Genomic DNA, 15,289 nt, shown 5'->3' with positions numbered 1-15,289 from the left:
CTCCATCTTGCCATTCCCCTACCCCCAAGTCTTGGCCACCATCTCCAGTCTCTTGGCCATGCCCCTGTACCCAGCAAGGACCTGGGGCATTCAAAACATTGGTGAAATGTCCCTCAGCCCACTGGCCAGTCACACTGGCCACACTTCCAGTCTCTGGCCTGGAAGACTATGCCAACCTCTTCATTGGGCTTCTTGTCCCCACTCCACTCTTAACAGTCCATTCCCCATAATGGAACAGCAGAAGGGGCTTTCAAAGCATTGCCATGGTGACCACACCCCTTGACCAAGACCCTTCAATGGCCCCCTACTGCCTTCAGTATCAAGGTCAAGTTTGATTTTTTGACTCGGCATTCAAGGCCCTTATAATCAGCCCCCACCCCCAGGATGTGCAGCTTCCTGTCCCTAAAACATTCCAGATGAGCTGGACTATTCATGACCTCAGTCACCCCTACTCTTGGCCTTTGTTCTCCTTCCCTCCCCTGCTCACTACAGAAACATCATCTTAGCCTTTATTTATGTAGCAGGTCAAAGCCATCAGGTCTGGGTTACCTTTCTCAAGCCTTGCCCTCAACACCCTGCTCTTGGTGGCTCTGCAGCTCATTTCAACAGCCACCGACACCTGCTTTGTGGCAGGTGCTGGGCATGGTGAAATGTCCCAGGTTGGTGATAATACCCAGGCCAAGGATAGTCAGAGTACCGAAGCTAGTAGAGCTCCTGGCTCCTGCTAGCTGCCACTCCCCACCCTTTCATCTACGCCCTGCACCTGCCTCCCACCTGTGCTAGTGACTCACCTGCACACACTCGAACCTGTCCTGGGTGGGGACTGGCCAGGTGCTAGAGAGAGTCTAGGTGGCTGCCACTGGCCTCCAGCTCTCAATGGGAAATACGCACACCTAGTGCGCTTAACAGCCTCTGACGGGGTGAAACAGGAACTGAGAATGCGGTGGGACTTCACGAAGTCATTCTCAAAACAAATACTACTTGAGTAAGACCAGGGTCCAGGCAGGATGCTGGGACAAAGATGAATCCTTGGGAATCACACATTGGCAGAGAGAAGAGCAGGTTGTCTGGCAGCCTCTGTTTACGGGGCTTCCTGGGTGCTAGGGCGACTCGCATCTGATCACATTTCACTTCACAGCAGCCCAGTGATATAGGCATCATTAGCACCCCCAGTTTACAGGTGAAGAAACATAGAAGCTCCACGAGCAAGTACCTTGCTCCCGGTCACACAGCTGGATCTGTTCCCTGGCACCAACAGCTATTTGCTGTCTAGCGTGAATAGCGCTGGGAGAGATCTCGGGCATCCTGATGATGGAAACCCGCTCAGAGCTGGAGGACAGTGGTAGCTCCAACAAAGGGAAGAGTGAGGCTACGCCCTGGGGCTGCAGGATAGCGGATGGGGCAGCAAGCGAGAGCCATGGGAGCACAGCACAGGCTCTGGGGGGCTCTCCAGCGCCCAGCCCTCAGAAGGGAGATGGTGGTGGGGCCAAGGCCTGATCATTTATGGGACTTCCTAGGAAGGCACCCAGAGAACGTTAGCTAAACTTGTGGGGCAGAAAGGTGTGCAAAGGCTCAGAAAAGGTGTACAAAGGAGAAAGGAAAAGTTGCTGGGGTGTGTGCCCTGGAGAGGAATCTGGCTTGTGGATGGAGGGCTGGAAAGGGGGCATGTCTGGCTTTGTCCACAAGAGGGCACCTGGCACCAGGCAATGAAGCTGAAGCTGTCCTGGGGAATGGGGTGTTGGTTTCCCCAACCTTCAGAGGGAGGGTCTGGATACCCCAACTCAGAACCCTGAAATTCCAGCAGTTAGAAACAAGCAAGGTGGGTTTAGATTGATGCATGTTTGCTCATTCTGAAATTTTTACCATCACCTGTGGCCGATTATTTCTCGTCCTACTGAGGAACACTACTCACCAGGCTCTGTGACTCCATATCTGGTAAAATTTGAAAGGCTTTTCCCCTAGCAACTTACCTTCCAGAAGGAATAACCTATTTTCCCTCTCTTTGTCTTTGACAAAGAATCATGTAGTAACGCTTCACTCATTTTCAGGTTCATTGAATCTGCTGTTTGATGAATAGTGCACCCAGTATTCATTTCAGTGATTGCCATTTCCAGAATTCTATTTTCAAATCTGCCCAGTTTTATTTTTATTTGAGCTTGATTACTGCTTTGTCCCTCCCAGAGTACAGGCTCCGGGAGGGCTGTCTGCCTAGTTATTTTTAGTCTCATACTTTTTTGCCAATTTCTTTTCTTGAGGTTTCAGTTACTTCATATTATGTATCTGATAACGTCTGAAGTCCCAGGGATCTAAATTGTTTGTTTATTGATCTGCTGACTCTTGCTTAGAGTGACTTGTTTCATTGGATGTTCAGTAACTTTTTTGAATAGTTTATAATTCTTTGGTATGCAATATTATGATTATTTTGGTATTTTTCTCTAGAGGATTTGCATTTTTGCTTCTGCCAGACACCTGGAGATAATACTATAAGCCTAGAATCATCTCAATTCCTCAGCCCAGCGATTCTTTGGTCTCTGGAGTAATGAAAATCTGAACCTCAACCCCTGAAGGGAGCAGACATACTTAATAGCCTCTGGTCAGATTTTTTTTTCTTTTTCTTCAAGCAGGGGCAGAGAGGTTTTCTGCTTAGTTCCCTTTGCAGACAGGCATGTTTTCCCTGCTTGCCTTCTCATTGTGGCTGAAGCCAAAGTGATCTTGCCTCTAGCCTTGTGGAGAGGTCCCGGTTTTTGTTTTCTTGTAGTAGCTCAAAGCCTAGTCTCTCTCATGTTTCCCGTGAGGCAGCTAATCGCTCAAACTTCACTTCTCGGAATTTCTTTTGCTCCCATGCAGCACAAGCTCCCTCTTTTTGTATTCAACCTCCTCTGTGGCTTCAGTTTACTCAAGTTTTTCCTGGCCCTTGGGGATTTCCTACACTTTCTTATCTGTGACCTCAGCGGTGCAGTTACAAGTACACTCATTAAAATTTATACTTTTGCCCTAGCTGGTTTGGCTCAGTGGATAGAGCATTGGCCTGCGGACTGAAGGGTCCCAGGTTCGATTCCAGTCAAGGGCACATGCCTGGGTTGCGGGCTTGATCCCCAGTAGGGGGCATGCAGGAGGCAACCGATCAATGATTCTCATCATTGATATTTCTCTCTCTCTCCCTTTCTGAAATCAATAAAAATATATTTTAAAAAATTAATACTTTCAACAATAAAGATTAAAAAATATTTTAAAAAATTATCCAGAATTGGGTGTTTATGGCAATGGCAGATTTTTCAGTCTGCCATTTCTATAGGAAAAGTTTTTTAAAAAAATATTTTTATTGATTTTTTTACAGAGAGGAAGGGAGAGGTATAGAGTTAGAAACATCGATCAGCTGCCTCCTGCACACCCCCTACTGGGGATGTGCCTGCAAGCAAGGTACATGCCCTTGACTGGAATTGAACCCGGGACCCTTCAGTTTGCAGGCCGACACTCTATCCACTGAGCCAAACCAGTTAGGGCTCTATAGGAAATTTAACACAGCATTTTACTATATTGTCATTAGAGTCCCTGGGATCCTTTTTTCCAGAGCTAAGGCAGACTGTGGATTCCTGACTTGGCTACCAAATGTTTTTGTGGTAAGCTGACAGTCACAAGGCTGAGATCCTGTAATTGATCTGGGTGGTGGGTTGCAATGCTGGGCAGCTGTGGAGACTGGCAGTTGGTCCCCATGTGCATGGGAGATCACACAGCTAAGCTCCCACCTTGCCTTTTGGAGCAAAGGCCACAGCCAGACCCTTCTCCCTATTCTGAGATCTAGTAACCGACCCCTCAATGCATTTTTGAGGCCTGTGAAGTTGGTGGTGCCAACAAGGGTCTTGGGCAAGACTGCTTAGAAGTAGGTTTAGGGCAGAGGCCAGAGCTGGGTATTCAGGCAACAGAGTGAGGCTGGGCCAGAACCTTAGGAAGTGAGGCCTCAGGTCACCGACTAAGAAACTGGACTAATAGCCAAAGACTCCATAAACACAGGTGCACCTGCACAAATCTGTCATTTCACAGCTGGCTAGACCATCTCAGAGCCCTGAAGATAGGATCGGCTTGTTGGAGGCCCAGCAAACTGGTGGGCTTTCAGGGAAAGCAGTTTGAACATATGCTTCGAGGGTCTGAGAAGCGTACAGTTCTAGAAATTCCACTTGAGAAAATTATTCCAGAGAAATAAATCAAGCAAAGGAAGACATTCAGTTCAGTATGCCAGACTGGGAAAATGGGAAAGCAACCCAATTGCTCAACAGGAGGTGAAGAATTAAGAAAATTATGGCCTTGATTAAAGCATACAACCCATTCCGCAAGGTAACGGGAAGGCAATGAACTTATTTATGATTTAACATCAGTATAAAAAGGACATGAACATTTCAAACTTTCTGTGGTTGTTTCCTTATTAAATCACTTAAGGGTGAAGAAATTAACAAGGAATTGGGAGTCTGTAAGTTGTTATTGGCACTAACCACAGGCCCACTGGGTGGGCAGGCGAAGTCATGGGCATGAGCAGCCAGCCCAGTGGGGCCTGGGCCCCTCAGCTGGCTTCCCGTAGGCCTAGCGGCTGAAACCATCTTTTTAGCAAATCCTGCTTTCATTCCTCTGGTGGCTCTTTAGGCCGCAGCAAGGACCACTGGAGGTCTGCCCACTCCCACTCCCACTCCCACGCTCCGCCAAAGACAGGGGAAGAAAGGGGAGAGGACGCAGAAGCCTGCCTGTCCGATGTCTCAGTGCACCTACCACCTTCCCTCCCAGTGGCATTCCAGTTTGAGTCAAAAAAGGAATATAGCCTTTTTATTGACTACTTTAAGTAGAACAAACTAAATACATATTTAACAGTTTTGGTTCGTTTATACAGTACATTAAATAAGTTATGCACAGAGTTAAGTAACAAAAGTTCCTATCAGAGAAATGACAAAGCACAGAAAAACCAGACCCTACCGCATCCTGTGGGTGGTTTCACATTCATCGAATCCCTTAAAAAACCACGCTTGGAGGCTTAGTTTTTTATTTACATTATTGGCTTTCTTTTACAAATGGAGCTTTTGTAGCCTCATCAGGAACTTGGAAAGCTATGAAAGTGGACCGAAGGCCTCTTAGCCAAACAGCACTTTCAGCCATTCACCTAATGCGTATTGCTGCTTCTTTGCCAACTCCAACGCAGGGACAGGGCTGTCCCTGCCAGCCACTAGCCACACATGCCCTATTTGGTATAAGCATCAATGAGTGTATGCTGGGCAGTAGTGGATCGGACCAGATGGGGTCTGCAGGGGAAGCACCATCTCTGTGGCTGCGGAAGGGAGGATGCAAGGCCCGCTGCCCTCAGGCCTCCTGACCTTCTGGCCCTTGGTGGAAAAGGTCACCTGCACCATCATCTTTGGAAATGAGCATATCAAAGCATGTGGGCAAAGAGGCAGGGAGTCAACGTTTTGGTTTCACAGGAACTAGGCACCCAGAGTTGGAAGGGCCCTATTGGGCAGCTGGCCCAGTACCCACCCCACCCCGGACAGGACTCCTCCTGACAGTGGCTGTCTGGCCCATGTGGGAACAGCCCAAGTTCCTCTGGCTTTTCTTACATTTGGTTCAAACACACCACCACCCAGTTTTCTGCAAAGAGCTAAAAAATAATAAATTTAAGAAAGTTGGCTTGGTCAACTGACCTGGGAGTCTAGAAACCAGTTCTGAAGAAAGCCTCCAAGATATATTCTATTTTAAATGATTTATTCAATCCACAATCCCTTCCACAATTTCCAGGACAAACAGCCAGCTGGCCATCACCTATGAATTCACCACCATACAATTCCAATTTTTTGTTGTTGAACCTTCAAATCCACTTGCTGAAATCTTTTCTGGAGCTACCTAGAACAAGGTCTACACTCTTTGCAAGCAGGTGACAGCACTGGATATCAATTCGACTTTGGAACAGGCTGCACAAAGTCAAGTGTAGGTTTTCTGTCTAGAAGCTGAAGATGCTCACATTGACACCAAGAAGGGAGGGGCTCCTGGTAGACCAACTGGCCTGGATGGGCACTGCAGCCAGTGTCGGACGTACCCATGCTGGGTAGATGTGTCTTGTTTCCAGACTTAGATCCATTGAGACACACATACCACTCAGCACGGTCCAGGAAAAGATCCACTCACTCGGTGACCTTAGGGCCCATGGCCCCTGGAGCTGAAGAGCCCCCCAAAGTGGGGAGTGCTCACACCTCAGAAGGTGGGTGGCTATTCCTGCGCAGGTGAAATGAACAAACTTCTTCCAGACTCAGTTTTCACCATGAGGCAGAGCCAGGCATGCTGCAGGCAGTGGGGACACAGAAGGCAACTGAAGATCTGAGGGGCCAGCCCGCAAGTATCCCTCGGAACATCTAACGCACCCACACCGGTCTCTTCTGCTCTTCTCTGGTTCCTGCAACTGTTCTTCACTGGGTAGGACAATGATATCCCATCGCTTGTCAGTATCCCTGAACACTGGCCTCATTCTCCAGATGTGCTCTGACCGTTGGGCAGGCTTGTGTCACTTTTTAAAAAAAATTTATTAAATTTATTGGGGTGACACTGGTCAACATATGTCACCTTTGCTTTTGACTTCTAGGGTAACATTGAAGAGCCCGTGACTGCTTTGATAACATCTTCAGTACCATCACTCCGAACCCTTCTACCTTTTGTCCCCCCAAATATTAGCTACAAAAGTTGGTCCTCTAAGAAACCTGATTATATAAAAATATTTAAAATCCAACTAGATGAAGGTGGGAAGCCTGAACGTGAACCCCTCACCTGGTAGCTGGAGTGGTATTAGCAGAAACTGGAAATCAAGTGGGGAACTCAGACTCAACCCTGCCTCTCCAGTGCCATCACCCCATCCCAACCAGAGAGCTGGAGGATTTCAGACAGGAAGCTAGAGAAAGGAGTTCTTTCCATCTAAATAGTAAGCCTTGAACAGATACCTGCAACCCCTGTGTGAAACTGACCAAATACTGCCGAGGTTTTCAGCTTGGACTCTGGGTAGTACATGAGCAAAGCAGTGTTGAATAGCATCACAGAAACTCTGAAAACGAAGCTGTCATTGGAACCACAGCCCACAGAGTCAGCTAGGCCCTGCACAACTAAACCTATGCCTTAGCTTAAGAAAATGACATCGAGCTCTGATAATATCTTGTTGGTTTTGGTCTTTATTCCAACCAAGAAAAATCTGATCTACCCTGTCTAGTCTTGTGGGTACTTAAGATTAAAGAACCCCATCCTAGCTGGTTTGGCTCAGTGGATAGAGCATCAACCTGTGGACTGAAGGGTCCCAGGTTCGATTCCTTCAAGGGCACATGCCCGGGTTGCAGGCTCGATCCCCAGTGGGGGGCGTGCAGGAGGCAGCTGATTGATGATTCTCTCTCATCATTAATGTTTCTATCTTTCTCTCCCTCTCCCTTCCTCTCTGAAATCAATATATATATATAAAGTGATTAAAGAACCTGCCTAGGTGTTCATCTGATTTGCCAATGAAAAGACAGTGAGTGAGCTGAGGACAGACCCAGTGGACACCTCGAAACACCCTCTTGCTGTAAACTGATTTATAGGCCCCATGACCTCCTTGGGGGACATTCCGTATTTTATGAAAATATAGGCAAGTCCCATCTGGGGTGCTGACTTCATCCCTGTTAAAGTCAGAACACCCCACAAGTACTACAGCTTAGAGTTCCAAATCAATGTAACATTAATGTTAATCCTTCTCTGTGTATACTTTACTTTCTGCAATGGAAATACAGGTATTTTAAAGATGCCTTGTATTGAGTTTCTTTATAAGATAGAACATCCTGGGTAAGGTCAGTTAGGGACTAGAAATTCTTAAAGCAAGGACAATGCTACCTATGCTGATTACTTTCCCTTTGTAGGACGAGAGCTTCTATTTCACTCTCATCAGTGCACAAAAGTGGCTATCTAAAGCAGGGCTCTCAAGTGCCAGCAGGAGCAGGGTCGACCAACTCACCCCAACTGATTCCGTGGGGAGAGAAGGTGCTGGAGGCGAGGAGGTGGAGAGTAGAAAAGTCAGGGGAAATGTGTGCGGCAGTTCTTAACATTTTAAAACAGGTTTAGGTGATGTCATATTTGGAGAGCCAGGTCAATAGCTGGAAAACTCCCTGAAGATAGGAAGAAAAACTGGTCAATGGTTCTCACATTTCACAAAATTTCTTAGCTCAAAATGGGTATGTATCAAACACACGAGAAGGGAATCTGAGATTGTGTGCCCAATAGTAAACTGATGCAGTTATGTAGGATGACATGAAACCATGAGGTCTGAAGAATTCTTTCTGGTCCATGAGGGCTGCTCAGAAGTAACCAGGCCCTGATTAGTGAGGCGAGTCCTAGTCACACCACATCACATCCTATGGGGCAACTGCGGCTTCAGAGATGCCAAAAAGAGACCGATATACACTGTGATCTGGACACGCGTGGTCTGAGATAAGAAGACACAGAACAAGATGACTGTGCAAACAGCCAAGCGGTGACAAGAGGTTCTGAGTTTCCAACAGATGATCCATTCAACAACTTGACGATAGTAGTTGGCCAAAATGCTCAGAGAACAGACTAATCTACACCTGAGTCTCATTTTTCTTCAGACCAATCCATGTGCTGGAAACTTTTCTGCACAAGCAAAATCAAATCAGAGAGAGAGAAAACTGGGTCCCAACTAAAGTAGCCAGGCAGGTTAGAAAACCTTGTCCAAGATGATCTGTGATGCTTGGTGGAAGTTTTATTTATTTTTTATTGTTATGGGTGCTTTTACTAAAATGGTGACTTTCCTGTGGTTTCTGAGAATTTTAACAAGTTTGAACAGCAGGGTCAAGGGAGTCCTGAGTGCTGCTTTTTGCCTCCCTGAAGTCCCCTTGGGGCCAATCAGTGGCATCTGCTGAGGGTGGAAATGGGCTCATGAAGCTGTTGGGGATGAGGGGGGCCACTCCCTGTCAGGAGGACCCTCTCTACAGCCTGCTCTCAGCCTCCAGGCCTCTGCTGCTTGAGGACAGTAGAGCAGGAGACAGTGCATGGGGCCAGCTGCCTCCAGCCTGGCCGGGCACATATGACAGTCTGCTGCCTCAAGAGGAAGGGAGGGGAGCTGGTGGTCTACACCGAAAAGGCGTCCGCCACGCCAGCTCCAGCTGGGAGAGGAACAAACCAGAAAGCCATGGAAGAGGCAGCTCCAGCCAACTGCCTGTGTGCAGAAAGGACGGCACACTATTTCCCCCAAGGACACAGATGGGAAACTGGGGCAGGTGTCTGGAGAGGCTGTGAAGCAATGTTTGCTGGGCTTGGACTCTTTTCTGCCTCCACTTCACTTCTTGCTGATGACCCAGCAGCTACTTGCACTGGTCCAGCCCTGGTGCCGTGAGGTCATCAGGGGGAAGGAGCCTGGGCTCAGAGTCCGTTGCTGTCGATGGCTGTCACAGAGGCAGGTGTTGAGGAGCGCGAGGTGGTTGCTGAGGTCTTGTCCAGCGCTGGGCTTGGCACGCTGCAATCGGCAGACCTGGCCGACCTCCCTCCAGGAAGCAGTGGCCGGCTCTGGCTGTGGGGACTCTGGCCGTGCAGGTTCTGGCCACAGAGGCGGTGGTGCCGCTCCCAGTCCTTATGTTGGCAGAAAGAGCCGCAGTACCGTGCGATGTTGCAGCCGCTGCAGGTCTCGCTGGCTTTGCGGCCACAGTTCCAGCAGTTCTGCAAGCACAGACATCGGTTAGTTGCTTGGCTATTGGGCAGGCTTGTCGTCACTCATCGCCTGCCCTGTAGAAGAGGGGGCTTGGACCTACACACACCTGTGCTTGTCCTGATTCTCCTGTCTCTGCTTTCCGAGTTTCCTGAGAAACAGAGGAAGAGTACCTACCCTGACGGAGGGGACAGCGAGATGAGGAGGATGTGAAAACACACAAACAGCATCACTGCAGGGCAGGCGGAAGCCCCACATCCTGTGAAGGCACTGACTCACGATTCATTCCTCAGCAACCACACCTAACTCTGCCCCAACGTCCCCACCATAACTGTCTATCCTAAGACCACACATGGTTCCCTCTCTTGGTCTTCCCAACAGAGGAATAACCATATTTTCACTGACAACACCTGATCTTTTAGAAAAGTTACCTGCCAGGAGCAGATATGGTTATATTACTTCCTCTGTGTCCATTCTCCTTTCAGAGATGTGCCTTGTCATAGGTGAGCTGGGGGTTGTGAGGAAACTTCTGGTTTATTTATGGGAGCCCCTGCAGTATCTCAGCACTCAGAGGCCCAGGGGTCTAGGTCAGGAAGTTTTCTTACTATTTTGCACTTTCCTAGAGGGGGGATGGGTACTGCTAGGGTCTAGCAGAGACCACAGGAGAGGGAGGAATGCACATTTGAGAATGCACTAATTCTATGAGAGAGGATATGAGCCAGGTGAGGCGTGGTGAGAGCTACAAGTAGCAGCCATGAGAGGCAGTAGAAACCTGCTCCTTGGTACTCCTCTCCTTCCTCTAGATTCCAGTGGTGACTCCAGTAGTGACACAAGTGATTTTTCTGCACCCAAGGTCTCCAGGTCCACTTACAAGAGAAAAGCCTTATGGCATTGGCCAGAGGAAGCTACCAGGGAGGGGCAATGATTTCTTAGGTAACTGGAAGGACTTGAGCAGCCCCTCTCCCCCCAAGTTCTCCAGAATAGCAGAGCCAATCACAAGGCCCAGTCTGACCACTCCTAGGGAAGGAAGACACCATCCCCCATGAAATCAGGACACTTGCTCAAGTGACAATGGGACAGCAAGCGTTGAAAAGGGCCACCTGGCCCACCTCTTGGGTTGCACAGATGGGAAACTGAGGCAGGGACTTGCCTAAGGTTATAAGATGTTTACTTGGCCCTGGCCGGTGTGGCTCAGTTGGTTGAGCATTGTTCCATACACCAAAATGTTATGGGTTCCATTCCCAGTCAGGGCATATACGGTCTTCCTTTTTCTCCTGCTAAAATCAATAAAAACAGCCTGGTCAGAGCGCTCAGTTGGTTTGAGTGTCATCCTTGCACTAAAAGGTTGCCAGTTGGATTCTTGGTCGGGGCACGTAACTGGATTGTGGGTTTGATCCCTGATTGGGATGCATATGGAAGGCAATCGATCAATGTTTTTCCCTCTCTCAGCATGTCCTCGGGTGAGGAATAAGCAAAAAAACAAAATAAAATAAAAATCAATAAAAACATATCCTCAGGTGAGTAAAAAAAAAAATACTTGGTCATGCAAAGTTTAGAACCCGGACCTCCTGCCTGCACTATACTCAATGTAGAAGTTTAGTTTCAAAGAACATTAGAAAGGGCAGTATACTCCTGTCTAACACAACAGGCTTCTCAGGAAATACACTCTAAGGACTGCCTAAACTTGCCGACACAAATACCAGAGGACCAAAATAGGAAGCTGAAGTAATTCTTAGGGCTCAAGCAAACTGCATTCCAGAGAACGTCAGACTTTGGAGCCTGATAGGCTGACTCCAAACAATGCGCTGGCAGAACATTACCACTTGTGGGGAAGACCTCAGTGGTTGTCTGCGTGGGGCTGCTGTCAAAACAGGCCAACGGGGCAGCCCTAGCTGACGGGAGACTTCTACTCCCTCTGCCCAAGTCTGCAAGAATGTCTCAAACCGGGGCAGAGTACTCAAGCACTGGAACTTTCGCCGTGGCTGCCATTCTATTAAAAATAGCTTATTTAATAATTTATGAAACATATTAAAACAAGGTAAGGAAAATAGCTTCCCACTGAGGCAGGATCAGTCTATACACGCAGGAACATTGTGGTCAGTGTCAGAGCAGCCAGGGTGAACAGGTCATTGTCGTGTTCCCTTTCCCTGTGACATTTCTACGATGTAAGACAAGAAAGGTTTATTATTGTAGTCACCCTTCAAATCATCATTCCATGAATCAGGAGGTCACGGTGCGATTCCTGGTAAGGGCACATGCCTGGGTTGTGGGCTTGATCCCCAGTGTGGGGTGTGCAAGAGGCAGCTGAGCAATGATTCACTTTCATCATTGATGTGTCTCTCTCTCTCTCCCTTCCTCTCTGACATCAATGAAAAAAAATGACTTTTGATCACATAATGCAGGATACATTTCTGACAGCAAGTAAAAATTTGGAGTAATTACATTCTCACCAATATAACCATTCACTCATCTGAAACCTGGTATCACTGCACAGTCTACAGGGTAAATTAAACTATTTTCTCACAACTCAGTGTCTTTTATAGAATGCTACAGTAAGGAATTTTCCACATCCTCTGTGATGGCCACATGATATTTAGACATTTTTGTCTTTACATCGCCGTGCTTGGCATTGCTATATTGAAAGGGATCACTTAAAAGGATTGATAAAATAAACTTGCTGTTGTTTAAGAAAACAAACAAACCAGCCCTAGCCAGTTTGGCTCAGTGGATGGCTCAGTGGATAGAACGTGGGCCCGTGGAATGAAGGGTACTGGGTTCGATTCTGGTCAAGGGCATGCACCTCAAATACAGGTTCCCTGGCCCTGGTCGGGGTGTATGCAGGAGACAACCATTGTGACACATCAATGTCTCTCTCTTTCTCTTCCTCTCTCTAAAAACCAATGGAAAAATATCCTTGGGTGAGGATTAACAAAAAACATTTTTTTTAAATAAAGAAAACAAGTCAACTAAAATACCCAGTTTTTTATAACTTCAAGAGAATGTCCCAAAGATAGCTAATTTCTCAATTAGTAGATGGAATCTACCTATTTAGAAATAAAACATCTTGGTGTTTTTGTCATGTGCTATTCTTGCCCTCTCCCCCTTAGTTTATTTTTATCCTCTGTGGTACAAGAGTGTCTTGTTTCTCTTAGAAGCATCACCAAGTCCTGGGCCATGGGTCTTGGAGAGTTGGGCAGGTGTGCCCCATCTGTCACTTCAACCCATAAAAGAACTACCCTATTTACAAGCAGCCCAGATGCTACAGGGGCCTCCATTTCCTCACTCCTGCACCCTGGCTTCAGCACTGGGAAAAGTCCCTAATCCACAGTTTCCTCACTTGTGAAATTGGAATCCAGTAACATCAACCTCCTAGAGTCATTGTGAGGATCAAAAAGACAATACACACACTTGGCTTTGTGGCTGACACACAGTACATAAGCCCACTCAGTGAAGGGGTATGTCATCATTACCATGCAATCCACAAACTCTGGTTTTAGGGTGAGTTTTCAAAATTAAAACCAATAGAGTAAGAATATAATACATGGTGGGGCAAAAGTAGGTTTATAGCTGTGAGTATACGAAGTACAGAGTTTATTCTTTTTTAAAAAAATACCTTTTATTAATTTTCAGAGAGAGAGGAAGGGAGAGGAAGAATCATCAATGTGAGGGCAAAACATCGATTGGCTGCCTCTGCACACCCCCTATTGGGGATTGAACCTGCAACCTAGGTTGTGTGCCCTGACCAGGAATCCAACAGGCAACCTTTCGGTACACAGGACAAAGCCCAGCCAACTGAGCCACAACAGCCAGGGCGAAAGAGTTTATTGTATTTATTAAATATTGCATTATTTGCCGAAACCGGTTTGGCTCAGTGGATAGAGCGTCGGACTGGAGGGTCCCAGGTTCGATTCCGGTCAGGGGCATGTACCTTGGTTGTGGGCACATCCCCAGTGGGGGGTGTGCAGGAGGCAGCTGATCGATGTTTCTCTCTCATCGATGTTTCTAGCTCTCTATCTCTCTCCCTTCCTCTCTGTAAAAAATCAAGAAAAAAAAATTAAATATTGCATTATTTTCCATATGAACAACTGTAAATCTACTTTTGCCCCACTTTTTAGGATACTTCCTAGAATATAAATAACTACCTGTATAATTGGGCAATAAAACCCTTCTGGTACTGGATAATTATAATCATGTAGTTCAAGAGCAGACGGTTCTGTCTTGCTGCCTAGCACTTGAGAAGAAAGCAGTGGCTGGTTCACTCCAGCTGCCCAGCCCCAGCCCCAGCCCCAGCCCCAGCCCCAGCCCCAGCCCCAGGACTGACAGAACTCTGACCTCCGTGGACTCTTCTTGTTCATTTATGACAAGGAAGGCATCCTCTGCGGCCTGCCGTTTGACGTCCGCGATGGTTTGCTCCATCCGAGCTCTCTCTGTTGCAATCACTTCAAAGGCTTTTTGCTCTGCCTCAGCAACGGCTTTCTGTACTTCTGACATGGCCTGAATTTTCACCTTATTCACAGCTTCTTCTAGAAGAAAGTGACAGTAAAATCAACTGGCCGATAAATCTTTTCCCTCCCACCCCACATCATTTCTAAATAGGGACAAAACTGAAACTTGATGACTTTTTAAAAAAACACACAGGGATGAACATATGACATATGTGTTCACTTTTATTCTTACACTCATTTGTCCATTCATGCAACCATTTCTTGAGTATACAGATGGAGGTGGGCACTGTGCTTGGGACTGGGGACAGCTAGGTGACTAAGATATAGTCTATATTCTCATAACTGTTTGTGATAAGTATAAAGGTGGCTTAGGTATCATTACGAGAGCCAAGAGAACAAGTGGAAAGTGGTCAGCTTTACAAGAGTATGTGTCCTGGTTGAGATGGGAGGTGGAAATGAGTTTTTGGAAAGTCTTGCATCTCATGGCCCTTTTTCTAAAGAAAATGTGAACTCTAAAGGGTTCTACGCAAGGAGAAAAAAATGAAGGCAGAAGAACCAATTGAGAGACTGGGACAACAATTTAGAAGAAGAGAGAGAACAGTCTCTGAATTTAGGCAGAAGCAAGTAGCACAGAGTAGAGGAGTGAGGCAGAATGAGATCAGTAGCATCTAGGGGTCTGGAGGTGAAGGTAAAGGGGAAGGATGGTAGTGGTATGCAACAAAACGAATAATAAGCAAAATGCTGGGGTGGAGGCAAGAGAAGGTTGCGTTTATACCTGGGGCATCCAGGTATAAATGAACAGGAGGCAGCTGGTATATGATATTGACCCAGGTAGAGAAAAATGGGCAGGTTGCCGGGAACCCTGGACTTCCACAGCCGTGTCCAGTTACCATTACCCCACTTGGCTCCTGGTCACTTTCTCCCATCATCATCACCCTGCATGGTTTCTATAGGATGGACACTCCAAATCAGCGGTCACCAACCGGTGGTGGTCCGTGAGGTCCGAAAGGTTGGCGACCGCTGCTCCAAATAACACACTACGCATCTGAGCCTCAGCCCTAAGTCCCAATGTAAATGACCTCCCTCCTGAGACCACAAGATGACAGAAGCCTAAAGAAACTCCCTTGTTGCTTGGCTCTTG

The 15,289-nt window shown here is 47.2% G+C and overlaps 1 protein-coding gene across 4 annotated transcripts in view; it reads right to left on the bottom strand.

Annotated features, from left to right (window-relative positions):
- Positions 1-6,545: 6,545 nt before the first annotated feature.
- Positions 6,546-15,289, bottom strand: part of CBFA2T2 (CBFA2/RUNX1 partner transcriptional co-repressor 2) — a 153,002-nt gene continuing 144,258 nt past the window's right edge. For 3 of the 4 annotated variants that reach the window (XM_028157933.2, XM_054724467.1, XM_054724468.1), the window contains exons 10-11: positions 14,036-14,226; positions 6,546-9,714 (exon numbers count right to left, since the gene is read on the bottom strand). In XM_028157933.2, the coding sequence (XP_028013734.2) occupies positions 9,421-9,714; positions 14,036-14,226 (485 nt within the window). In that variant the 3' untranslated portion in view covers positions 6,546-9,420. The remainder of the gene's footprint in view (positions 9,715-14,035; positions 14,227-15,289) is intronic. The other variant, XM_028157934.2, reaches the window with a different exon arrangement.

Source organism: Eptesicus fuscus, chromosome 12 (assembly GCF_027574615.1).
Source record: "Eptesicus fuscus isolate TK198812 chromosome 12, DD_ASM_mEF_20220401, whole genome shotgun sequence".
Taxonomy (NCBI): Eukaryota; Metazoa; Chordata; class Mammalia; order Chiroptera; family Vespertilionidae; genus Eptesicus; species Eptesicus fuscus.
This window is presented reverse-complemented; position numbering and strand designations above follow the sequence as displayed.